Source organism: Xiphophorus couchianus, chromosome 1, assembly GCF_001444195.1.
Source record: "Xiphophorus couchianus chromosome 1, X_couchianus-1.0, whole genome shotgun sequence".
NCBI lineage: Eukaryota > Metazoa > Chordata > Actinopteri > Cyprinodontiformes > Poeciliidae > Xiphophorus > Xiphophorus couchianus.
In genome coordinates this window covers 20,753,270-20,781,061 of record NC_040228.1, presented here as the reverse complement: position 1 = coordinate 20,781,061, position 27,792 = coordinate 20,753,270, and the positions used below count along the sequence as shown (strand labels likewise).

The 27,792-nt window shown below is 36.9% G+C and overlaps 1 protein-coding gene across 3 annotated transcripts in view; it reads right to left on the bottom strand.

The window, feature by feature from the left end:
• LOC114149258 (IQ motif and SEC7 domain-containing protein 1-like) overlaps nucleotides 1-27,792 on the bottom strand; it is a 125,507-nt gene that overhangs the window by 91,096 nt on the left and 6,619 nt on the right. For all 3 annotated transcript variants that reach the window (XM_028024961.1, XM_028025021.1, XM_028025011.1), the window contains exon 2: nucleotides 7,292-7,321. In XM_028024961.1, coding sequence (XP_027880762.1) covers nucleotides 7,292-7,321 — 30 coding nt within the window. The remainder of the gene's footprint in view (nucleotides 1-7,291; nucleotides 7,322-27,792) is intronic.

Sequence of the window (27,792 nt, the reverse complement as noted above, 5' to 3'; positions counted from 1 at the left end):
AGTGTGTAATGGATCACAAATAATGGTTACCACACTTTTCTCCTGTACAGGACTTCTGAAAATGGATTTCAATGCTTCAACTTGTATATAGCTGATAAAAAAATAATAATTTAAAATAATTGGGGCCTGCCATAGCAAAGCATAGGAGAGCAACGAAATGCCTTGATTCGCATTGCATGTTAGGTACCTAATACTCTACACCTCAAAATAACTGCCGCTTCCTTTCAGCAATAATGCGGCTCGTACCACTGCGTGGATTCCCACAATATATACACATCAAAACATGTGGCTGGATTTTGGCATTTTTTTCTGGTAACGAAGTGCCACAAAGTATAAATCAAATTTTTACTTTAGTGTTGAATGTCTGTTTTATAATATGTTCGCCACCAATGACAAAGAAAAAAAGAACTTTAACTTTTCTAAAAAATTCACAAACTGCACAATAATTGTTAAGTAGTATAAGATAAGCAGTATTTCAAAACAGCAGAAGAAATCTTATGTTTTTTGAACAATAAGATTTGTTATTAATCTGTTGCTAAGTGATGAACGTGTTTTCTGGTAGCCAAGTGCCATGAAGTAAATATCTGATTTTTACTTTTGCAAAATTGGCCATCTGTAAATTTCCTGTGTCTAAGCGGATAAGCAGTATTTCAAAAGAGTTTATGTTTCATAAACAATAATTAATTTGGTGTTAATGAAAAAATGAAAAATGATTTTTTTTTCTGGTAACGAACTGCCACGAAGTATAAATAAGAATTTTACTTTTGTGTTCAATGTCTGTTTTATAATATATTCACCACCAACAACAAAAAAAATTAAAAACTTTAACATTGTTTCTGAAAAATTCCAGAAACAATGATTATAGAACCACCTAGAATATACTCATACATCAAGTAATTAATGAAGTCCAACATTTATAACCTTAGCTAAATTTTCATTCACTGGACTTGCATATAAATTGAATCTCTTGGTCTTTCATCATTCACTTAAAAATGTTCAGAGCATTGTGATGTCTCGTTTACCTAACTGTAGAAAGCTTCTCCTTTGCTGAAGCAAGGTCAGTGACATGTCCCAATAAGCGAGATCATATAACCCCCGTTCTAAATTCTTCACACTGGCTTCCTGTTGAGCTCAGAATTCATTTTGAAATATTAGTCTTTACACAAAGCAGCAAATAGTCAGGAAACAAGGATATCCTTTAACTACACATATACAGTTTCTTGTTCTCTAATAAGGAAAATCAAAATCTCTAAAATCCAAACCTAATTTCCACTTCAGAGTAATAAAATAATTTTAAGATAGATTAAAATGAACTGTATTGAAGTTGGGTAATCTATTTAGTCACACTTTTGAAAAACAATGCCCAAAATTTAGGTTGCTTGTCAAAAGGAACTTCTACCCTTGTCAAGGACAGAAACAAAGGACACAGTTGGAGCCCTAGACACCAAAGTTGAGTATTTGTCGGCAGCAGAGGACGGGTTTCAGAGATCCCTGAGGACTATTCCTGCTTTGGGTGTGAGACAGCTCTACAGCAGGTGTTGGAACACAGCACTGTCACTTCCTGTCCCTGAAGATAAATATCAGCTCAGCTATTCTGTCACTACATCAAAGGATTTTTTAAGGTTAAATATCTTTGTGAACTAAGCGCTGTTTGGTCCACACCGTGTGCTGTTTTAGAAACGCTTCCTCAGCTGCAGAAAACCGCTGCTCCAAGGGTTTTCCTGCAATAACTTACCTTGAAAAGAAACTGCAAGTGTGCATCCTCTGTGCTTCCCTTTTATAAATCTATTACATTAATTCCTTTGGCATAATATTCCGCTTCATTAATTATCTCACATTCCATTGACAACAATGCCATGAATAGAGCAAATGATGCAATTGATCGGACACGCTGTGCTTTGCTGCTGTGGTTTTGAAACACACCAAAAGAGAGAGGTTGAGACCTCCAACACATCAGCCCAGCAGAGCTTTATTCTCTTCACTGTCATCTATATAATAATGGTTGAGCTGTATAATCCTCGCCTCTCTGTTTTCTCCAAGTCTCAGCGGAGGAGTAAAGGAAAATAAAAGCCACAGTCCAAGGTTTTTCTACAATGCATGCAGTCAATCACTATGCTAGAGTCTCTCACAAGATCCCCCGGTCTTATTTGGAGTCGATTCTTATAAATATGAAATTTCAATTAGCGATCATTTCTTTCATATTCTGTCAAATACAACTTCCATCCATCCCAAAGCTCAGCAGCTACACTTTTATGAATGAGTGAAAAGGGCACGAGGAGGAGCGGCAGTGTGGGAACATTCACTGAGGAACAATCCAATGAAAGCAGGTCGCTGTGAAGCTGTTGATCCCCTGCCTGAATATCTCAGCCAACTTCTAATCACGTCTGAATAAAGCCATCCATTCTGATTTCACAACAGCAGACCAATTAAACACAACCATGTTGGTAATCCTCTCTCATTAAGTACGGAGTGTGGTGGAGAGTATAGCCAGCATTGCTGACGTCTCCCCCCACACAAACCTCTTCCAAACCAGTGCAAAGCAATCCTGCAGGATCGTGGCTTATTTATTTATAGCGCCAGTGCCAAGTTCAGAGGCTTCTGCATTATTAATGATAATGAAACCTACCGAGCCATGTTGCACAGAATTTTTTTTTAAAAACTGCCAGTCTCACTGGTGTCATGCTGTAGCATATTAACAAGGTGTGAGATGTAAGCAACTGTAAGGGTTCTGTGTGCTGTCAGCAGATTGCTGTTATGACAGTTCAGTTTATCCTGCTGTCGGTTCAGGTGACAAACAAGGAACAGCAAAAAAGGAGGGAGAAAATCACAATGACAGATAACTGTGATGCTTCCCAAATAGATGCTACAGCAGATTTGCACGCTATTCTTATTAAGAGATTTATGTAGGATATTTTACATACTAATTATAAAAGCATATACTGAACTGTAAAATTATGATTTTATAATCAAAACAGAGATCTTTCAAAGTAGTTTTTATGCTTCACTGGAACATTTCCAGTGAAACATCCTGGTAGCACTATTGCCTTTGAGCAAGAAAGTGTAGGTTTAAATCTGGGCTGAGGTCTTTATGCATGGAGTCTGCACGTTTTCCCTGTGCATGTGTGGGTTCTCTATGGGAACTCAGACAATCCAAAAACATATGTTTGCTGGGTTAGAGGAGAAATAAACATGTCTGACAATTTTTGTCTGACTGTATTAACTCATGTTTGCTACCAAAGTATTTTTGCAAACACTGTATTTATCTATGTATATGGATATACATAATGTGAGTATTTGAGTGACTTTGTGACTGTGAACCAACAAGGATTGACTTTCGTTTTGTTGTTTAAAATTGTTTGGTTTTTTTGGACTTTGAGTGGGCTATGTGTTTGTTTGTTGTTGTTGTTGATCGTTCTTGTCAGACAAACAGAAAAATTGTATCTGCTTCACTTATAACCAGTAAAACGCAGAAAAGATTTGGTTACGGAAGCACACCAAAAAGTTTAAGCTATATGGCCAAACTTTATGACAAGCCAATAGTATAAACTTTATATGCAGAATGTAAACATCTAGTTTAAATCCCCCATTAGCAAGCTGCACCTCAACCTGACACTTTTAGCTGCATTAAACAACCCTGTACAACCATTTTCAGGTTGGGACTTCAGAAGAACCATTTCATGAGCTTCACTTTTCTCAGTCCAAAATCTGTTTAGATGTGTGCTTGGGATAATTGTGCAGTTAAGGAAATTTATTCCTCTCATGAAAAGGAATATAAAACCAAAAGAAGTGACTGACAAAATAAACTGTTGACAAAAGCCATTCTGTTTCAGTTTCAGAAACGAGATAATACTTGATTTTTGTTGCTCTATTTGCACCATTTATCAATTTTTGCTTCGACTTACATTTTTGGATCCAAATTTTACAAACTAAATATGACTTTTTTAAATGATTTGTGGCTCCTATATGTTAATATAGATGTACATAACATAATCAAACATCTGCAACAAAAATAGGCATCCACACTGCTGTAACACACCAGTGAACACTTGCTGATGCCTCAACATGTCAGAGCTGTGAATAGCAGAACTGTTAAGAAAACGTAAACATGTTGATGTAAGTAAAAAATAGAAAAATAAATTGTTTCATCTTTCTGCTGTTCCAAAATAAACAGCAGAGCACACTGCTGGAACACAACTCATTCATGGATTTTTGTAAGAGGTTGTTCATCAAACATGTGCCTGCTTTTCACAGGATGATGATAATGAATGAGTCTTTGATGTGAAGCCACTTTGCTGTTCTATTTCGCATCCATAAAAAAAAGCTCTCAGTGGCCGTACTCGACCACATCTACTTTTGAAGCTAAAGAACCATAATGTTTAATGCAGCCCTGGCACACCTATTTTCTTGTCCGTTCTATTTATCAAACTGTCTTCAGAAACATCACCTCTTGTTTCACATTAAGCCGCATCTACACCTGATGTGTCTGCTGTAAAAGCAAAAAGGTTGCACTTATCCATCATTCTTTTTACAGAATGAGAATGTCGTGTTGGGTTGTGAGCTTAGTACCAATTAAGGAAATGCAATAAAAGCACAACAGCTAAGAATGCAGAGGCTGTTTGGTTTCCAACCACATCAAATCAAAGTTCTGTTTCCCCTAACGGTCTGTCTGTGTTTTAGTTTCAATTCCCACACCAACTTGCAAAAAAATACATAGATTTTTCTGTTTGAAAATAGTTAAAGCAATACTCTCTCCATTTTTAGCATTCTGTAAAACATACTTTCCTGTCTGTAATCACTTTTTTACAATAAATATTTTATATCAGGCTTCTATTATTAATGCTGGAAGCTACAGAGTACAGTAGATTCCAGCACTAGTCATAAAACAAATTGATTCACAGGTGTTTGAGCTTAACAGGCCAACTACACTGAAGTCAAATAACATTATATTATTTAGTATTTCAGAAATATGGTCTTGCTCAAATGCTGCTGAACTTTGTGTGAAATTATGTTACTAAAAATCCTCAATTGTTAGATTGTAATTAGGGCTACGTTTATGTTTCAAAATTATACACACTGGTTTAGTTAAATGCTTTTCCAAGAATTCATATTTGGTTTTACATCCCTCATGAAGTTGCAGTAAAATCACCCACTTGTTGCACAGTCCTGGCATATCTCGAGCTGGATATTTGACTAACCGTCTCATGAAAATTGATAGAGATCTTTCCAGTTGGTTGGGTTATGGCTCTGTATGGGTACAGCTTTAGACCATTGATACCAGTTTAGAATTATATACAAAACTGGTTTTAGACTAGTTTAGACTTGGTAGCTGCTTGGTAGCTTGATAGTCTTTTTTGTTCAATCTATTACTGGTTTTGATAATTGCCTGGGATCTTCTTGAGACATCCAAATAACTGTGTGCATATAAGGCAGCCTGCCTTCTTTAATATTCCACCTGATGAAATATCACCACCAAAATGGACTAAACATGATGTTATTACTGCCATGCTTTTAATAAATTGTGAAGGCCCTTTGCTTGAATAGTCTACTCATGCCTCCAAACATTCTTCTTGGTTTGGGGCCAAACAGCTCAATCTTTGCCTTCTTTGACCATAAAACCTCCCAGTTTTATGGTCTGCAAATTTCAGCAGAGCTTGAAGGTGTCAATTTTGGAAAAGGGGCTTATTTGTTGGTCAGCAGACTCTCAGTCCATATTGATTTTAAACTTGCTTCATGGTGGACAGCGACACTTCTGTTTCAGCAGCTTCCAGTTTATGAGGCACTTGAGTCTGGGTTCCTGGATTATTCGTAAACATCCTCACCAATTCCCTTTCAGCTGAGGCGACGGCTTGATTTGGAGGAGTGAAAATTCAACACGTTTTGGCGTTTCTGCATAACAATGTGTGCAAACACATCAAAGTTGGTCTTGCACATAAATAAATGAGGCTAAAAGTAAGGTTCTGGGATAAACAACACCATTAAAAATGAATGGGCTACGCTTAAGAGCTGAAATATGCCAGAAATATACAAAAAGATTGTTTGAGGTTTGAAAAAGCTTTTCATTTATTTCTTTGGTTGAGGCCCAACTTGCTAAGTGATAAACATTCATTCATTGGGACTAAATATATTCAAGCCAGCATTTAAAAATGTTGAAGCTGTGTCTCTCAAGGACTTTACCTGGGCCCCACTCCAGCCAAAGAAAAAGAAGAAGTTTAATGCATCGTGAAAAGCACCAAATTAATATGAAAATAGCATAGATGATGAGTGGGCTTTAACTTTTGATCAGAATTGTAAGTAAAGGTAAATAAGTAACTTTCAAGAATAACTTCTTCCAGGTTTTTGCACACAACAGTGTTATTATGCATCAGCTTCAAAAAATACTGTTAGATATTTTGTGTATGCAACTACCTACAAGGAATTAACATTAGCATGTATCTGATCTTCTGAAGTATAAATCAATAATATTAACAATAGCTGTGAATCTACTACGAATAGTGCAGAGTGAGAACTGTCTTTTCAGCTGAATTTCTTTATCTAGAATTCATTTATTTCTTTAAACTGTTGTAACAGGTAATGTTGCCAGTCTGCTGCATGATGGAACATAAACAACATAAACACACGAGTTTTATAGCAGGAATTATTGTGGAAGAATACCGCAGGGAGAGCCTAGACTGCAGAACAAACCTGGAACGTTTTGGGGTTTTTTTCACCTAAAACAGCAGACAGTTTGTGTGACACTCTAACGTACTTAGACTGCCTTTGGCAATGACACATAGCAGTCTGAGATTGTCTGAGGTGGAGGTTGCTTGAAGAAAAACAGCTGATAAGGAATGTGTTTACCACTGAGCAAAACCCATCTACTCTCTGCACATGGCTTATACTCTTCAGTTATGTCCCCAGTAAAGATCGGTTTACTTCGGTTTTAAAACTGTGGCAGCAGAACCACTCTAACTGCCAACAAGTAAAAACAAAGACAAGGGGCCTTGATGAAAAAAAAAATCCCATCATTTTCTCTTCACTCTGTAAAATCTACCAGTCAGCAACACAAACAAAAGTTCTGTCTCTGTCGTACAGGTCTGTTCTTGTCCTTCAGAGAAAAGAAAACGTATCACCCCGACTAGTGTTCTGATTGCTGTTATTTACTTTTACACAACCACAGCTTGAGATTTTTGAAACCCAATCCCAATATTGTGTCAAGGATGTCCAAAGCAAAATGCTGTTGTAATGGAAAAAAATCTGCAGAAGTCTATTACTGATCATAAAAACTGGAATCACAAGAAGCAGCTTGACCTACCTGACCATTCTGGTGGGGTCAAACTCCAATCTGTAAGGTAGAAAAAAAAATTGTTAATTTTGTTTAAACAAATTGAAACTGGAAAAATATTTCAAGAATAAAGCTTCAGATATTGCTACACAAAACAAATTAAATAATTTGATTCAGTGACGTCAGAGGTGAGATCGAGTTAAGCAGTGTGGAACTGGAACTGATCTCCTGAGAAATTGTAGCAATTTACAATCCCACAATGAAATATGGAAGTGAGATTTACAAGTTAAACATGTAAAGCCATTTTTAGGTATGTCTTGTCAATGCAAAAGAGTGAATTAGCCAATCACATGGGTGCAACTAAATGTATTTAGGACTCTGGATATGATAAAAATGACCTCTCGAGATCAAACTGAGCATCAGAATCAAAATGAAATGGGATTTTAGTTACTTTTGGGCTGTTGTTGCCATTGACAGAGTCTGATCTGGGTATTTCAGAACCTGCTGATCTAAAAGGAATTTCACATACAAGTCAACACAGAATAAGCTGAAAAAGATATCTTGCCTTGTATTAAGGGCTCGGCCTGGTGCTGATGGTGTAACAGCAAGAGAGACGCCTTCTTGGCTTTCTTTCTTTATAATGAGAACCATTGATTGTTGCTGACCATGTCTATTCTTTCATGACCATACCCATCTTCTGATGGCTTCTTCCTGCAGTAACGCACCATGACTACGAACTTAAATCCTTCCAAATTGGTTTGTAGAATATAACAATGAGCTCGCTGTACTCCTAAGGCCTCTGTAGTGACCAGTACAACAGAGCACCTTCAAAAAGGATATTAACATCAAAGATGTGGAACCAACAAATCTTGTGTTGTGGCTTGTTATTCTGATACATAATAGTGTTTAATTGCATTAAATAGCGAATAAACACAGCAGATAACTGAAAATTAAATATTTTCTTATGTATAAATAAGATAAGTCTTTTGTGTGTAAGATCCCACCACCTGTAGAGGATTTTATTAAAAAGCAAAAAGGTTTACAAAGCACTAGGTCGACCTGCAGGGACTATGAAGTCTTCGTTCTCACAGAATGTTCTATCAATTTAAGAATATCATTGCAGGAACACACTGCCTGTTACCGGCTTAAAGTATGGTTCATTAGTTATCAGCAATGTGATCATTGAAACTTAGGTATCTTTAAAGAATTTTGAGATTTTATTTTTGACAGACAGTTTTGTAAAAAAATTAAAAATTAAAAAATATATATTTGGGATGTGCTGTGGTGGCGCAGGGGTTAAGCACAACCCACATAAGGAGGCCTTAGTCCTCATTGTGGCTGTCGCAGGTTCGATTCCCGGCCTGGCGACCTTTGCCGCATGTCTTCCCCCTTCTCTCATTACCCACTTTCCTGTCAAGTAACTATCAAATAAAGGCCACTAGAGCCAATTAAACCTTTAAAAATAAATATATATATATATTTATATAAGCCTCTTAAAATAGGGCTTCCTGACTATATAGTTTGTATTTGTTTTTGCTGCATTTTTTATGTATGAAATTGTATGATTGCATCTGGTGCATCTGGTTTTATGGAACTATGGACGGGAATATAGCATTTTCCGGTATATTTAAGACAACGATGTACATTCATTAATATGTACATCGTTAAATAAAAATCAATCAAAACACAATTTGTTTTTCCTATATTGCTTAACTTTGGTTGGGAAGGGTACATTTTGAGGTTTTAGTAAAGAGTTGAGCTGAATGTGCTTAAAAGTTGAACTCCTCTCTTTTTTTTATACCTTCTGCACCTATAACTATCATCAGATTTTTACACACTATTAATCCTCAATTTTTGCTAGGAAGTTTCAAAGGCACTATTAGGGGTCCACTGCAGTCGAGATGACTGCACTAGAAAGGGAAAGAACTCCTCACCATGCAGAAATAAAATGTGCAGCCTGTTCTTCAAACCATAGCACTGAGGAGCAATAAAGCAACTGCATGGCTGCGTCAGGCCAAATTTATGAGCCGCCTGGTTGGCTCCTCTCACTTTGGAGGAAAACAGTGAAGTAAAGTCGACACAGACTTGACTTTATGTGGACTTTTAAAATACTATAGGCTGTGTGCAGAAATGTTGCACTGTTCGGGAAATAACATCTCTCTGCAACTTCATTTCTATTTTAGAAACATTTGTTTATAAGTGTCTGTAAAGCGACCCTAATCATCTTTTAATAATTCCAACAAAGCACAACAAAAACATGGTATTAGCTGTTTTTCTTTGTGCACATTATAATGTTGAGATTTTAGAAAGTAGTTCAGGTGAAGACTGCGGAAGTGTCAGTGAAACACAGTGGGTGGATGAGATTCACTGATTCACTCTCTGCGGTTCACGTACAACAGCAATTACTCAAGCTATTGATTGCCGTGTAAAAAACACATTACAGGAAAAAAAAATGGAAAACTCAAACTAATCACTAATCAGTTGTTGAATGATACACCCATCTTTTAACCTGCCCTCCACCCACTCATTTATATGCAAACCATAAATGGAAGGAGTTATTACATTCTGAAACCAAAAAAAAAACACTTCAGGCTACTATCACCACCATTAATATTATCACAAACACCAAAGCTGTTTACGTTACAATTTGTTTTAGTATGCTGACGCTGCAATGAGGGTCCCACTTCCACAGAAGACAGATGGAGTGTCTGCTGCAGCGTACACAGCATGACGCATCATCAGTCACTGTTATTCATGTGGAACGTCACTTTGTGCCCATCTGAGCTGCTGCTTGATAAGTTCAAACCTTCTTGGCCACTTCAAGACCAGCCCAAAGCAAACACCGACATATCATCAAGAAAAATTTAGTTTTGCATGCTTTTTTAAAAACAAATTAAGGATGTTAAAAGAAATGATTTACTTTTTATAGTAAACTAGGACAAAACAAATGCATATTTTAGTTAGAAGTGCACCGATTGCAGTTCTCTGGTCGATCTCCAATCGCCGATCTTTACAAGTCCTGACCTGCCAATTCTAATTTTGTCCGATACCATTTTTTTTTGTCATTACATATAGCAAGAAAGTCGCTGAATTGGCAACAGTACTATTGTTGACTGCAAATGTGCAGGCATGATCTGGTGGGCCGGCCTATCACTTAAACCAGGAGAGCAGAAGAGGACAGTGGATGATTTTTACACCTTTGCTGAGGCAGATAAGATTGAGGTAATTATCGGTGGATAATCGACTTCACATGCAAGTAGCCAATCACTAACCTCCCAAACTTAAGTAAATCTGCGCTGATAAATCGACCAGGTGTGCCCCTGCTTTTATTATATCCTTTATTTGTGATAGTAAAAGTCTCACTGATATTAAAATGTATTTTTCAAGAGAGACCTGGTCAGAACATCTTAATAAAATACAATGGATCTCCAAAGGAGGCATAAATAGTCAAGATCCACATTTTTGTGGCTTAAAACGTTTTTCACCATGTATACGGCACACATCGTGTACAATTCAACAAATTCAATAAATATATCTATGGGAGAAAAACACTAAAATACTCATTTTAAAAGTGAAGTTAATCCAACACACACTTGAACTAATATCTGGTTAAATCACTTTTATTTAACTTCAGCGTTCAGCTTGATTTGGTAATGTTAGACCGCTCTGAAAATCAATCATATTGTGAGGACATCTGTTATTCACTCGTCAGGTGACCTCAGAGATTTTTTTGGTTCTGGACTCCAGCTGGATCATTTTAAAACTTGAAATATTGTCTTTCTTTCTCTTTTTTTGCTGGTTTTGACGTGAGATTGAAGTGAAAATAAAACTCTTATCTTCAATTGAAATAGCATACAAACTTATTTGAATACAAGAACAGAAAAATAGGACCCAACCTCATCAAAACTCCTAATTAATTATTTATCCTATAGTTAAATAATAATAATTTTTACTTTATTCATCCCAGCAGGGAAATTATTTCACAGTTACAGCACACAACAGGAGCTGTGTCTGCAGGCAGCCAGCTGAGCCGGCACCATTTTTTGAAGGAGGACATGCGGCAGAGGTCGTCGGGACCGGGAGTCGAACCCACGACATCCGCGGGTCTAGGGCCTCCAAACGTGGGGCGTGCTAACCCGCTGCGCCACCACAGCACACCCCAAAAATTGAAGCATTAGCATTCAGTTAGATTCAGTCTACTCTCCCAATATTTGCTCTTTGGCCTCTAAGGTAAACGTGTGTCTTGACACAGTGAAATCTCTATGCTTTTATTCAAAAATAAAGTTTTTATTATTTTTTTTGTCCCTCATCCATCAAGCTTATAATGTACACCTAAATTAAAGCTCAAATTGAAATTAAACAGTTTTTTCTCCTGCATTGCGTAGAAATACAGTCTGCTGAAGCTCACTGAGGTTCATTCCCAAAGCCTTTTAAATAATGCATGAAAGGCCAAATCCCGATGGAAGCATTATTCCACAGTAAGGCCTCCGCGAGGTGTGTGATTGCTTCCTCCCATGGTGGACCAGGAGCAGCCAAAGCTGCAGTGGTAAAACTAATACTTTATCCCACCCACTTCCTTAAACTAAATCTTAAAGTTCTGCCTTTTCCTGCAGGGTCAGTGACATCACCCTGCCCCACAGGGGCGGGTATATTCATTCCCCGTTTCCTCTACCTCAGATACATAATCTGTTGCTATGAGGACAGCCTGTTTCCTGTTGTGAGGGTGGAAAAGAACAGAGGGCACACCGAGCAAGGAAAATGCTGACTCAGAAATTATCAATCTGCCTTTCTGCGGGAGTAAGTGCAACCGGACACGACTGCAGGAATGCAGCAGCCTCGCTCATTTAATCATAGCTTGCTGCTTGGCTTCAAATGAACTGGAACATCATTTACTGCAGGCCATGCAGCAGCACTGAATTGCATCCCAGGGCAACGCTCCATCTGAGACTACTCCTTTTAAACGTGCATTAAACTTGTGTTTCAATATACTTTTTTATATATATAGTTATGCATCTTAAACATGTTCTGTAAAAAGCTGTTTTGCTTTGGCCAGCATGTTTGAGATAAAGTTATTTTCTTCTACACTTTGTATGGATAAAAGCTTGAAGGTATATCAAATCGCTGCTGTGATAGAGCAAAAGTAAAATATCTAAGCTAAATCAAATGATTATGAACTGAATTTGCAAATGCCATCATGAGATATGTTTATTCTACTTATAAAACATTTTTGATTATACAAAATTTTTGTAATAACTGTTTGGTGTATTGTCATTGGCAGTATGGTCCCTTATATTTAACAAGCACAAAAAATTGTAGGAAATACAAAAAAATATACAAATATATAAAAAAAATGTTAGTCATGTTTTCAAAAATAACAGTTTTTTTATTGTTTATTTTAAGTTATATAGTTGATTTTCTTTTGATAAAAAAAGAGTTAAAATAAAGAGCTAAAAAAACATGACTTTTCTGTTACTTTTCTGACTATATTTGTTCTTTCAAGAAAACTTATGTAAGATGACATCATCAACAAAAAGTATATAAAATGCTATTATTTGCGGCAGGCTTGCCGGCTACTACTACATGACATTTAGGCGAAATGTTTGCAAAGTGATTTTGCACTGGCTCTTTGCAGCAGAATCCCATTTACAAGTGGAATACTTGTACACTCTTTTGGTGTATTTCCACTGCAGAACCCTTTTTCCAGGAACCATGGAATTTCCTGGGTCCATTACTTTAACCCCTGGCATTTCCACTGCAGGAGTCAAGGAAAATCTGATTACCAGTGTGAAAATTTGGAGGATCCTTCCTGTTCTAGAGCATTTCTCCTTTCCACTCTTGCATCATGCATGCTGAGTATGAAGGACACTGGCCCTCGAAAACTGGAGTTTGACACGCCTATTCTAGACTATCTGCATTTTTCTAGAACCAATAAAACTCTATGAAAATACTTGGTATTGTCACATATTGTCAGGGCACTAATTACAACAAAGCATTTAACAATCACTTAGTGACATTTGATTAATACATGTGAATGAATTAACAGCAACACTTGTTGAAAGCATCTCACACAGTCCACAAAGAGTAATATCTTATCAGAAGAAGATATAAATAGCAGTGAGTGAACTAGCAGCCTAAATAAAGTCTTGTTTCTTTTAGCTGAAGCTGCTCAGGTTAATTATGTGACCTCAAACTGCTGTGTCAGCATTCTCTTCAATCCCTTGACAAATTGATTACAACGGCCAAAATCAATGCAGAAATCACAAAACAGCAGCCCAATTCAAGCAGCCTGTTTAAGGTGAGACAATGTCTTAAGATTATCAAATGCTACTGCAAAAAGAAAAACAGTTTTCTTACATTCTAGTGTTTTACATGTTTCATAGACATAATTGAAATCAGAACTTTACTAACACCAAGTTTGCTAAATGCCACAATAAAGATAGAACGGATATCTCAGAGATTTATTTGATTAATGTCTTCAAAATCTAAAATTTACACACATTTGGCTTTGTACTTGTGTAGCACCTCATCAAGTCCAGAGGACCCCAAAATGCTTCACACTTCAGTCAATCACGCTCACGGATTCACTTAGTATTTGGCAGCATTTCCTTTCAACTGCATAATCTAGGTCAAAAGTTTTGTTTTTATTTTCCACAAGCTTCTTAATAGTTCACTGGAAATCTGGTCCATTCCTCCTGACAGAACTGATGTAACTGATTCAAATTTTTATAGGCCGCCTCACTCACACACACCTTTTCAGATTCTCTGTAGGACTGAGATCAAGGCTTTGTAAAAGCCACCTGAAAACATTCACTTTGTAGTCCTGAAGCCACTTTGGATGCAGTAGCGGCTGGTGCTAAAAAAAACTGAGGGGGGCGCACACAAACAAACAAATGAAAAACAAACAAAACAAATCTTAAAAAATAGCACTATTTGAACATGAATTTTGCCCTCCTTTCCTTCTGCCCTGCAAATTTCTCAATTACATTCTTGTTAAAGTCAGTCATCTCTGTGACTAGTCTTTTCTCCATTGACAACATGGCCAATGCATTCAGCCTGTCCTGAGTCATTGAGTTTCTCAGAAAAGTCTTGATTCTTTTCAGAGTTGAAAAGCACCTTTCAGCTATGCTAAGTTTCCCCCAAAAACTTAGCTTCATTGCATTGTCTTGGTGGCTGCGGCTGTTTTCGTGCCGTTTGCATTTTTCTGAAAGATGTTTTAAGTCTCTTACCCCAGTTGTTGTCCACATTGCCTCCGTGCCAGAACTTTGAAATAACAAACACGGAAAGCAGTAAAATGCATTGCTTAATGCAAACGTAACCGTGAATCGACCTAACGAACTGCAGCTGCGCTAATGAGTCGAATCGGGGATTGTCCAATCACACAATGTTTTAAAAAAAATGAGCCAGTACTGACGCTCTACCAGTAATGACACAACAAAATGGGTGTGTCCGGGACGCAGAGCGCTGCGCCCTGTGGAAAACCTTAAACAACCAATTAAAAGTCAGCCTCAGATCACCTGCTTGCCAAAAGTTGATGCGCCTACATACACTCTCATTAGGACGGCGCCCCGCACATACGAAGTGTGCACAATGTGAGCAATTAGAATTATGTATTTACTATTTTAATAAATTCTAACATGTCTATTGGACACACAGTATGAATAAATACATTTCTAAGTATTTTGCAGTTCAGAATAGAAATCATTTATTATCTAAACAATTTAAAGGGGGCGGCGCCCAAGCGCCCCCTACTGGCCAGCCGCCACTGTTTGGATGTATGATGAGGGTTATTGTCCATTTGGACCAATCTCTGGCCAAGCTTTTACTTCCTGGTTGATATCTTTAGATGTTTTGTCAATATTTCTACATAATATTCTTTCCTTATCTATTTCACAAAATGTAACCACCAAACAGCACCACAACATGATGCTACCATCCTGCTCTCATCATGTCTGCATGTAATGGCATATAATTGTTTAAACACATCTGGGAATCTTTCCAAAGGCTAAACCAGACTTGCACAATTCTCTTCCTGATGTCTTGACTGATTTCTTTTGACTTTCCAGTCATGTCAAACAACAAAGCAGTGTGATTCAGGTGCGGCCCTAAAAAGACAAGTATTCCTCCAATCGGTTAGTTAACCATTCAGAAGTTTCCAAAGCCATGACATCATCATCTGGGGTTTCCTTCATTCTGTATGCAAACTTCACATTTTGAAGACATGCTCTCTCATTATTGTGGCATAAAGCAAATAGAAATAATTTTGATAATTCTGCCTGAGCTAAAAAATGTGAAAAAAACATCTGTCTCTTTGTTTTTGGTTAGATGTCAACAAATTTATAAATTTAGAATCAGGTAAAAGACCAATTTTAATCATAAGTGCAATTTAGTTTACCAATTAATCTTCATACTATTTTGCTTATTTTTTTTCCACATTTACAAATACAAAAAAAAAATCACACATTCAGATTCAGATTTATTCATGTCCCAAAAAAGGCAAAGTATCAAAAACTAAAAACATACAAAAAAGGACATCAAATACAAATCAATGCAATATAGCATTGATTTGATTTATCTTGTTGTACCTATCTTTACAAGAAGATAGGTAAATCCTCTAAAAAAACCCATCTGTCACTAAGTGGCAAAACACCCACAAATTGTACTGCATTCATTATTGAAATTGTAGACAAAAGGTAATCAGATGTATGTAGACTGGCAGACACCAGTGCGGTATTTTAAGTTCATTTAATCGTCTCCTCCTACTCATAATGAAAAACTCAATTTGCTTTATCCAGCTGTTTTGAGAAAAGTAAACAAAGCTAAATATTCAAACAGATGTGTTCCTGTCAGGGTTGGCAAATCAGTTTCAATAGAATTTAGTACAAGTATTTTACAAAATGTTGCCTAATTACATAGTTGGTGAATTCTACACAGCAGCAAATATTCAGGAAGTTCAAGTTATTCAGATTGAAAGCATCTAAAATAGCCTGAATATGCAACAAAGGAAAATCAGTAGTTTGAATAGTCAACTTGAATAACCATTTGCATGGTTATTTTCAAAGCAATGTAATTCTGTGGCTCTGCTCTGATCAATTCATGATTTTGAAGCCAAAAACATGACAAAAAACAAGAATTATCACCCACGAAAGTTAAGGACCAAGAATAGTTGAGTGATTTCCAATATATGCACACCTGCTAATCAAGATAAAATATTAAACTGGCTCAGAACACAGATTAATACCACTGTCTGATTGTGAAACATTGACAGGCCACGTTAAAAAAAACACACACACACACACACCAGAAGAACTCCACATGGTTGTCACAATGTCTGGGTTACATAAAGACGCCGACAGCTTCAACTGTGATTGAACATGTGATGATGTGACATCAGAGTTAATGAGGTTTTCTGTAAAAACCACAAAAATGGCAAAAGATGATTTCTTGGGTAATTCCGAATAACAAATATTGTCCTTTCTGTGAACAAACAAAACGAAAAAACAAAACAAAACATGTCTATAGTCACCTTTTTGTGAAAAAATGATCATCATTTAGTTACAGCAAGTAATCAACTGACGTCTGGAATCAGGGTATTATTTGGACCTGATTGGCCCTGACCAGTGACTGACCGATCCCAAAATCAAACGACCAAAAATGTTCTGATCAGTGAATAAACCATATATAAAACTCTATGACATGGGCAACAATCTTTGATGTGGAAGTTGCTATTTTCGGTAAGACTCTCAGTCAATTTGGGTATCAGTAAAACTTCATGACAAACTATTTTATACAAAAACATTCGGTCTAGTTATTGTAGACTTGAAATTTGCCACAAATCCCTGATCAGGGCATCACTTTTAGTAAATAAAGATGTCAACTAAATGTGTCTTTAGCCTTTAAAATTCAATAAACAAGCAAGAGAGAGACATAGAAAGAGATTAAGTTATACACCGGGGGAGAAAAAAAATATTGCAGTGAAAATAAGATGAAGAGTTCATTTAGCCTTGAAATGAAGGGACCGGATTGGTGTCCAGGCAACCGAGAATGATCATGAAATAAACTGAACTTGTTCATATTTAAAGAGGAGATAGGACAGAGATTGTGTCAAATGTTTTATGCAAAGTAATTTAAAAATGAAAAAAGAAAGTATTATAAACAGAAATAGCATATTTTTCTTCAAGCAAAAACAATCCTTTTCTATTTCTACTTTTACCTTAAAAATATATAGGTATATTGGCATATGTATCTCCAAACTCATCCAAAACTGTGCTTAATAAACCACACGGTTATCATTGAAGTTACCCAAAGTTTTTTTTTCCTTCAGCAGCAACCATGAAATATTATGTGCTGTCCCTTATAAACTCCTCGCTGACAGAATAAAAACATAATGAATCACAATATTTGTACATTTGCCTCCATTCACAACAATGTCACAAAATGATCAATGAACCTGCAAACAAATTTAGCAGATCATTAATGTTGGTAGGTTGCTGCAGAGCTTCATCATGTCTTACATTTCAGCCCATTTATTGTCAATATTTCAAAAGATCAATTTTTCACAGCGGTCATGACATAATGTACAGCATTTTACTCCTAAAGAGGAGTTTGTGCTTTTTTTCCACTAGATGCGTGGTTGTGGGGGAGTGGATGCGTTATTGCAACACTGTCTCAGTGAAGTACTTGTATTACAGAACTGCACATTCTTAGCTCTGACATACATCTAGCATTCATGTTTTCTGCAGAAATCAGCAGCACAAACGTGGAAGAGCGTTCCTCTGTGGAGGTTTGCTTCTCATATTATGTGCTGCATCTGGATGGAGCTACTGGTGCGTAACCCTCAATAGCTGTCTGGCCCAGAAAAATGAGGGTGGCAATCTGCCGCAAACACATACACACAAATATACACAGACACGTGCACACACACTACTACAAAACTCTGGTAACTGTTCCAAATAGTTTGCCCACTTCCTTCACCTGCGTTGATTTCTCATTATTTACTCTGACACTGCACTACCAGCCAATACATTATTTAGATAAATGTCAAGCAGTGTGAGATGCACTAGCAGAGGGACTGAGCCCTAAAGAATTGATGTACTGACCTGGTGACATGTCATTTAAATTGAAGTCAAGACACATTAATCTCATTTCTGCCCAAAAACATGAATATATTGTATTGATTTTACTGCCACAATTTGAAGTAAATTCTTTGTATTATCAATTACCTTGATGGAAATATGTCCCCTTGTGATTGAAAACATAATTTTTATGTTTGCGAGTCTTCTTTGATCCTTTTTTAAATGTGTCATAAATTTAGAATGCAAGATGATTCCCACGTTTGATCCAACCACAAAATAAAGCATGAAAAATGCTAAATATTGTGGGTTTCCAAGAAAATGCCCTCTACTTTGTCAGTTTTGACTTACAAATCAAGCTGCAAGTCCAATTTCTCATTCCTGCTTCTAGTCACTCTTAAAGTTGCATTTAAAGGTGCATTTTATTTCAATAACAACCGCACACTTATAAAACCCCAAAAACAGGAAACTGCTGGAGGTTTCTTTCTGTTAAAGCGGTTGAGGATGAAGGATTGATGTCTAGTTGTAATAATTTGTAAATTAGAGAAACTTGGTCATTGCAAATTCAAAGCACCAAATACTAGTTGTTTTTTGGGGGCAGGGGGAGGTTAAATCACTCAAGTTGTTCAAATCATATCAGTCTTCCAAAAAAAAAAAAAAGAAATAAATTAGTTATTAAAAGCTAGAAATAAATATGGCACTCATGTCCACATTTATGTAAATGTGTGGTTAAACTTGTTTTTGACATATTTGACATTGATATGTTCATCTTAATGCAAAAAACTATGTTATAACTTGAATCCACTCTGTGAGGCAGCACTACATAGGGAACCATCTGGAAAGTTTTTCAGAATAGCAAATGTTAACTGAAACCAAAACCATGAAACTAATTACAAGAAATAGTAGACCTGTTCTTATTATGGTTTTTTTTTTTATTTGAGGCACGTACTACTTTATAGTTTGGTAACATATGAGCACAACATTCTCAAATCCCCTGAAGGAAGGCCTCACTCTCACACATTGGCCAGACAGCTTCAAAAGTATTGCTACTGTTTTTGCTTATCATTGTATAATAAATTTATTTACCCTCCATTTATTTCAAACAAACTACTTCTGCTTCATATAAGAAAGCACTGGAACAGGTTAATAAGCTCTGACTTTTACATTTCGGTTCCCTTAAAGCGTTTGTTCTCGATGAAAAACTGGCTGACCTTTATCCTACCTTAATTTGAGAACCTGCTAAACAGCGGACCTGACACATGGAGCCATATACACCAGGAGATCTCACTTTTATTCTGGATGCATTCCTGAAAATATTGCTTGGATTTAAACAAGCCCTAAGCGTTTTTTTTACAAAGTCCGGGGTTAATAAAAAAAGAGAAAATAAGTGCACACACCAGCAGGCCGAGTGGAAACAAGTTACAGCCCCGTAGGAATGACAGAAAACCAATGCAAACCAGCAAGTCACTCTGATATTCGTCACCTGCCTCTCACTCAACACAAGCCAGAAACCAAAACTACAGTAGCTGCACTGTGTGTCTAAATTAACTTGTTTACATGTACTAACTACTTCTCACTGAAATTTCAACCCAAACATTGTGTGGTGAAAGAAGAGGAAGTCTGTGTTGACATATTTCCCTGATGACTAAGAAGATGTGTGAGCAGCAGATCCTCATCTGTGTTTAGCTGTTGACTCAGCCTCCACCTTGTCAGCTACACACACACACGCCCGCACGCACACACCCCTGCTTGGCAGAAAACTAGTGGCAGCCTTTCAAATGGCTCTCCACAGGTACTACGCAACAAATTGCCTTCGATTCGGCTGCTGCATCAGCTGGTTTTGACAGCTGAGAGCTGGATAATTGGTTCAACTGTGAAGAAATAAAGAATGAACAAGCCAACCTCACTTTGGCCTCCTGGCCCCTTCAAGTGTGATGTTTTAGTGTTGATTACAGTGTGGAATAATGAAACAATGTGGAATGAGTATGGTGGGGCTTTACCAGGCTGAAGTAAAACCAGTCGTGGAGTGCATCAACATCAAGAAAGGCTATTTTCTTGCAAAGATTCTTCTCATAATTGACACAATTTTAGAAAAACCCCAAACTTCAATCTTAGAACATTTCTTCAGTAAAGAAAAAAAAAAGGTTTTAAAGACAGTCCCCAGTTGCATAATTGTTCAAAATCCTAAAAATAATTAAAAATACATATAACTAATATCTTTTTGTAATCCATAAGTATCTGTTTAGTTGTTGGAAATTTTTGAATTTTTTTTTCTTTTGCGAAAGTGTCCTGCTCACCGAGTTGTGGCAAAATAAATATGTGAGCAGTTTGAATAAAAATGGGGCTCCATGTCATGTCATATTTACCCGTGGGATTTTGGGGTCATAAAGTCTCTATAGCAACCCCTACGTGTCCTCTATAAGCCAGTAAGTCGTTGGAGTAATGTCAGCAAAGAGCCTTTTTCTCCTAAAACCAAGTTCTTTCATCAAACCTGCAAGAAATGGCAACTTGCAAAAATCTACTGCAAAAGTTAAAACCTTTTCAAAATGCCAAAAGCTAAGCCTAGTTTTAAAGGCACAGTTTTTGACACCCACCACTACCAATGACAGGAATCACTGGACTATGGTTTGAATAGCAGGTAAACACTCATAAACATCTGTTCTACTGCAAAATTGTACTGATGTAGTTCAGCTGGCTACAATTAAAGCCATCCAGCAGCTGGATCAACCAAACAGAATATGATTGAGGCAGAAAAGATGCTGTCATTTTGACATCTCCCTTTTTTCAAATAGGAAAGCAAATAGAATCACAATAATCAATGTTAATGCAAAATTATTAACAGCTGACCACAACAGTGTGGGGGAGCAGCATTCATGCTCAAAGCTAAGCAAAACGCCAACCACTCTGGCACTTTCTCTAACTTTTTACTAAAAGGACTTAAAACAGTACTGACGATATCATTCAAAATTTTAGTAGTTCAGAACTTTTTAAAACCTTGAAATACCTAAATGGCAGTGACCAGCTACTGTCTAGTAATGACCAATTCATAAGGAGCCTGTGAATGTGACAGGAAGTGGCCTGCAGTGAGGTCTGCAGCTGGACTCTTAAAGATTTATCACCTCTGTTGCTCCCTCAGCCTAACTGCTCCTCTCACTTTAAAGTCCCACTGCTGCTGGCTGGCGAGTTGGTCCAAGTCATATTTTCATTTTTACTACTGAAATTCAGGGCTGAGAACAAGGATGGGGTGTTCTTTCTGCAAGCAGAAACTGGCTAGCAGGCAAATGAGAAGGAATTTTGCAAAACAACAACAACAAAAAAAAAACATTTAAGAACAGTAAAGCTTTTCCCACTAATGGCCATATAAAACTGTAATATCCCACTCCCTAGCTTGTAACCTAAGGAATGCTCTTTAAGACTTAATTATGCTTTCCCTTGAGGTAAATGACATGCAGCATCAAAGTACACAAAGCATTTGTTAACTCCACATTAAAGACTTGATTCAGGTAACAATGGGTCAGCGGTTGGTGGCTTTCTTCCAGCAGGATTGCTCCCACACCAAAATGCTCGTAGAGAAATGGTCTCTTAGAGGTGAAGGGAGCCTGCAGCTGATTTTGAGAGCAAGCTCCATGTCTTTGGCCATTGCCGAAGATTTATAGGTTAGACCGAATGCAAATCAGTCCTGTGTAGACATTGATCTATCAAGGGTATTTCATTAGAAGGCATTTGCTGAAGAGAGGGAGAGTATGTGCTCATAAATTTTGTTTGGCGCACTGATTGTTCAGCAGATCACTGGGTAAACGAGTGGACAGCACTGGCCACAAGAAAAGGCTTTCCCCATTATGCTATTATTTCCTTCTGAGGGGGCCTCAAGACACATGCTAGCACTGTTACAGTGGCTCGGGGTGAACTGTTTATGAACTTGCCAATCTCCAGTACACAGGCTCTATCCAGGAGCTTAGTGAGGGCAGCTGAAGTTTCCTCGGGCAGCAAATTACAGTAAAGAAGCCAAGACACAGTGATTATAACTAATAAAGGCAATTATAAAGTCACCAGAGGTTTAAAGAAGATATATGCAAAGGCCAAAATCAACAACCTGAAACAGCCCTTATGCAAAACTTTAATATATGGTGCCTATTTCATTAAACCACACTATTTGTATTTAAAGCTGTCCTGTGGTTATCTGCATTACAACCATGTCCAAGTATTGCATATCTGCCTTGAATTTCTATAGGAAAACCCACTGTTTTAGTTCAGTAAAACTCTCTTTCAACACATCTGAGATTATAGCATAAATTGTTTATTATCAGCAAAGTGAGGCTGCCCCAGGTTTTCTGGATGTGTAAAGAAAGTTCTGTCACATGGGTAAACCTTACATTTCATACGGCACAGAGACATTCTGCACGAGCTACTAAAATGTTGCAACAATGACCTGACAACATTATTTAACCACAGAATGCAGATGCTTCATCTGCTCTCATCAAGATTCACTCACCACAGCAGGCCAAAGGCTTGCAGTGGCTCCTACTCACTGTAGTCCAACCTATTTTCTGGTAAATTGTGTTAATTGTTGCTGATTGTTCAAAGCACAGAGTTTTCATCCCTGGATGGTGAGGTAATTATAAAGTATGCAATACTGCCCTGATGAAGAAAGGGATTATAAATTCAGCACGCTTTATCCAGAGACGTGCTCGAAATACATAAGCAACAAGCAACACACACTAACCCCTAACCTCTCAGATAAAACAGAATTTAAGTCACAAATCGTACAGTATTTCTTCACATTTAGAATCATTTAAAAATCGTTAGATGGCATGCATGGCAAAATAAACAACATAAAATAGACAGCTAATGATACTCCCAGTTGACCTCTGGTTCTTCTAAAAGTACAATCCTGTAAAGTCAATTATTTAAACTGACGACATTTGAAACCTTTGTGTCGCTTCAGAGACCAGTAGGATAGCTAATCTTTCTTTATCCATTTCTACACAAAATTAATGGCTGCATTGATCTGATGCTGCAGGAGCATTAAGTCAATCACAAACTAGACACTTCTCTATTGATGTTCTCATGCTTCATTCAGACATGCCTGTACAATTGATAGATGCTGCCACAGCGCATGATATGTGTTATTTAGTGAGACTGGTAACTACATTAAGTTCAGTGACCTGACCTATGATGAACGTTGTGAAATTTTAAATTGCTAAAACAACGTAAGGCATGCTAGCTGCAATATCTGCAAAGCAAGGTGGCAGCATAAGAAAACAGCTGAAAACATAATTTTATTGCACATTAAGAGTAAGTTGCTCAACTGTCGCTATATCTAGGGAAATATAATTTCATTTCACTTGAGGAAACCTTTGGTAGGTCTTGAAATTATTTCAACTTTTCAACAGAAAAGCATACATTTTCTATAAAAATCCTATCATCCAAACAGATGCTGAGCAGCACCACAGGGTTAAAAGAGCTGTGGATGGGACCAGTTGAAGTAAATAACATTTGATCAGACCAAAAGTAGATCTTCAGCTGCAAATTCAACATTTTCAATATTCACAAACGAATTGGGAGATGTTGCGCAACCATGCGGGAGGAAAATTTACACAGCACAGTTATTTATTTATGAACACAAACAATTTGACCAGCTGCACATGTTAAATTCCCCATTAGAGTAACATACTTAGGGCTTAGATATATTAGGACACAAGTAAGTTTTACTCCACATTGAACTAGAGACGGAAGATTTGACAACAATGAAAAATGTGTAATTTCAGTGAGAAATTAAATAAAAATTAATAAACCTAAAATCTGTTCTTTTTCCTTATTGCCTGTGATATTTATGGAAACCTATTCTAAGCAGGCTTCAACTTTCCCTGTAGCCTGAGTGAACAGAATAGCAGGGAAAAACCTTAACATTATCCAACCTAATATTTTTATCCACAGTCTTATTTCCAAACTATTTACAAAAGTAGACATGAGGTGAATCAAGAAACACCAAGATTTAAAAATAATATGATTTCAAATTCCCACAAGATTTCTGTCATGCTGCGCCTGCAGTTTGAAGCCATTTTAATGGGGTACAATAGAAAAGAGGAGCGTGAACAGGGCTTTGTCCTGCTACATGGATCACAGAACAGAGCTTCACTGTCCTTGGCACATCGGTTGCTGTGTGCTGACATTCAGCTGGCTGAAAAAAAACAACAACAACAAAAGGTGCTACACTCTTTTTGGCTTCCAAGAAAAACATATTTTACTATTTCCAGTACCAAAAATGTACACACAATCATGATGTGGACACTAAACTAGGGACACGGATTACAATTATTAAAGTAACATTGCTTTAACACTACAGTGAGCAAACTATGAGCTGTAGGGTGGCCTAATTAGATCTAATCCTCAGCTTCTTATGCTTGTGGTACATTTTGGGAAACAAAATGACAAAAAGTAGTTTTATTCTGCAGAATAAGCTCTGGAAATACCGCTATTAAACTTAACAGTGGTTAATAAACTAATATTTTTAAATATAAATAAATCTAGTTGATAATAATAATAATAATAATAAAATATTAAAATATGCAATCTATTATTTTTGCAACACTAAAACAGTTGCTTTTTCATGTATAACAAAAGTAAGAGATCACTTTATATATATTGTGGTTATTTCTACTCAACATTATTGTAAAGGTTTTATGATTATATTCCAAAACAAAAATAAATATTGATTAACTTTACTGAATTTACATGCAAACTGTTGGCAACTTGTGCATCATGCATGACAATGCCAATAATATTATGTGCATGTTAATAGAATAGATTTAAAGGAAAAAAACAGTTTGAACAAAAAAATATAAATGCAAAATAAGTTTGTTTTGTTTAGTTTTAAAACTGGGACTGGTCAAACATCCCACTTCCAGAGATATGACTACATTGATTTTTTTTTTTTTTTAAAGAAATGCTTCAAGCTAAATTGCTTGAACAGCTGTCCAACTTTTTGCTGAAATTAAATGAGTACAGTAAAGACATTTTTGATCAAAAATTGCTATTTGCATAATTATGCAGCTGCTTGAATTCACCAAGAACATAAAAACTGCAGGGCTACGGCATCAAAGCAATTTCAGTTTAATCACAGCCAAAAATATACAAGTGAACATGAACACCATGAAACGTTATTTTACTGTATGTACAGCCTGGCCTCACAAACCTGCAGAAATGAGAACGTGGAGGGAGACATCTTTTCACACATCGAGGTCGAGATGAATTGACACCTCAATAGCTTTGATGCACATTCGTCAGCACGGAAACGCTCATTAGTGCGTTAACAGGACGGGTGCTGGAGTTTGTAAAGATTTCTCACGTCATTCATTAATAATTGATCTTTAAGTCTAATTTTGCTTCTTTACTCACTCAGATTTATAAGAAATTTAAATGACTACTTAGATAAAAACAACTTGAGAGATGACACCCTTTTGATGCCTGATTTTCCTTTATTCTGTCAGGAAACAACGAGTATGCCTCTCTCTGTGCAACACAAGATAAGCTGCCAAACCAGGCATTAAAGAGCTTCTCTTTAATGTTTGAAGATCTGCATTCAAATACAGCTTTTCTGGAAACGACACATCAGCTGATTTCCATCCCCTGCTGAAGACGTTATCTCTCCAGCGATCAGGTCAGCATCCCAAATATTGTTTACACTCGGTTGGCTATCTGAGCCTGGGACAAAGTTTGAATGCTAAACATGGACAGGCAGATGCACCAAGCAGTTAGGAGATAAGAAATAAAAGTGATTGCATGGAGTATACCCCCACATACCCCAGAGACGGGTTAATATCATGAGTGATGCACTCTGATTAAACCAGCAGCAACCTTTCATCAGAACCACTGTCAGCAGTGACTTTATACTGGATTTATACAGGAAAAGGAGACATACATTTTTTAGATTAGTTTAGAAATAATCTAAACTAATCTTATATATTATTGGTATATATAAGAAAAGAAAACTAGATAGTCAGAAATGTAAATGGAGAATGGTGGCATGGTATTTCTAACTTATCTCAAAATGTTGCAAATTGTTTTTACATACCAGGTGCCAATCCCCAAAGACAGATCATACAGTTTAGAATCAGGATCAGTGCTTACTACAGTATGTCCCCTAAATCTGTGCAGTCTTTGTGTACACCCATAGAACTGGACTGACCATGTTACACAGGAGCTTGTTCTGCACAATCCGCTCATAAATCTGTTGACTTGGCAACACCAGCTCCGCAATCTGTGGCGCATCACATTTATGGCTCTCTGTCTTTTGTTTCTAAAAAAAAGGGTCAAGGGAAGAAATACAGACACAACACGAAGGGAAAATAGCTTCCTATTTTAGGTCAACCCAAGATAGCAGCAAACACATTAATGGAGCTCTCTGCTGAAGAAATACTCACTCACGTGTTTGGTTGTGCACAGTCTGTTTCCTTTCTCCCTTCCTTTATATTTCTCCGAACATGAAAAGAGACTTTGAAACATCTTCATTCTGAACTGACTTGGAAATAAAAGCAAAGCTCACCTATTTCCACATAAACTATGAACAAACAGGATATGCTGTATTTGCAGTAGGTAAAAAGCAGAAGAAATTTATATAACAACTGCACGTTGACATACAGTGCAATGAAAAAGTATTTGCTCCCTTACAGATTTCTATTTTTGCTTTTGTAATTTTGTCACACTAACATGTTTGAGATCAAACAAACATTATCAGACACGCTACAATATGCAGTTTTGAAATGATGATTTCATTTATTAAAGGGGAAAGAATCTACCCCATATACTTAATGTGGAAAAAAATGGAGTAACTGGCTTCCCAAAATTACTCCAAGAGCAAGTCAACAACACAGCCATGAAGTCACAAAAGAATCCAGAGTGACACCTAAAGTACTGCAGATTTAATTTGCCTTAGTTAGGATCAGTGAGCAGGATTCAACAATAAGAAAGAGACTGAGAAATTATGGTATTAATGCGAGAGCACCATGCCTGAAACCACTATTGACTGAAAATAATGAATGACCTGTGTCAAATCTACCAAATAAAACTGATGATCGCCAAGACTTTTGGAAAAATATCCACAAGACAAAAGTGGACCTTTGTGAAAGACGTGAAAAGACTGAAGTGTGATCATCTGGAGTTGCTTTGCTGCTTTAGGACCTGGACAGGTCAACATAATTGCCATAGATTCCTCTCTCTATCTTAAAACTTTAAAGAAGAATCCCCCCCATTGGTTCATCACCTTAAGCTGAACTGCTCCTGGGTTACACATCCAACAAGACAGTGATCCAAAGCAAATTAGTAAGTGTACCTCTGAATGGCTAAAAAACCCTCCACTAAATAAAAGTTTGGGAGTGACCTAAACAAAGCATAGATTTAAATTGGATTGAAGTGGATTAGCATAGCCATATGCATGCCATTTATGTTGGGTATTTTACAAAC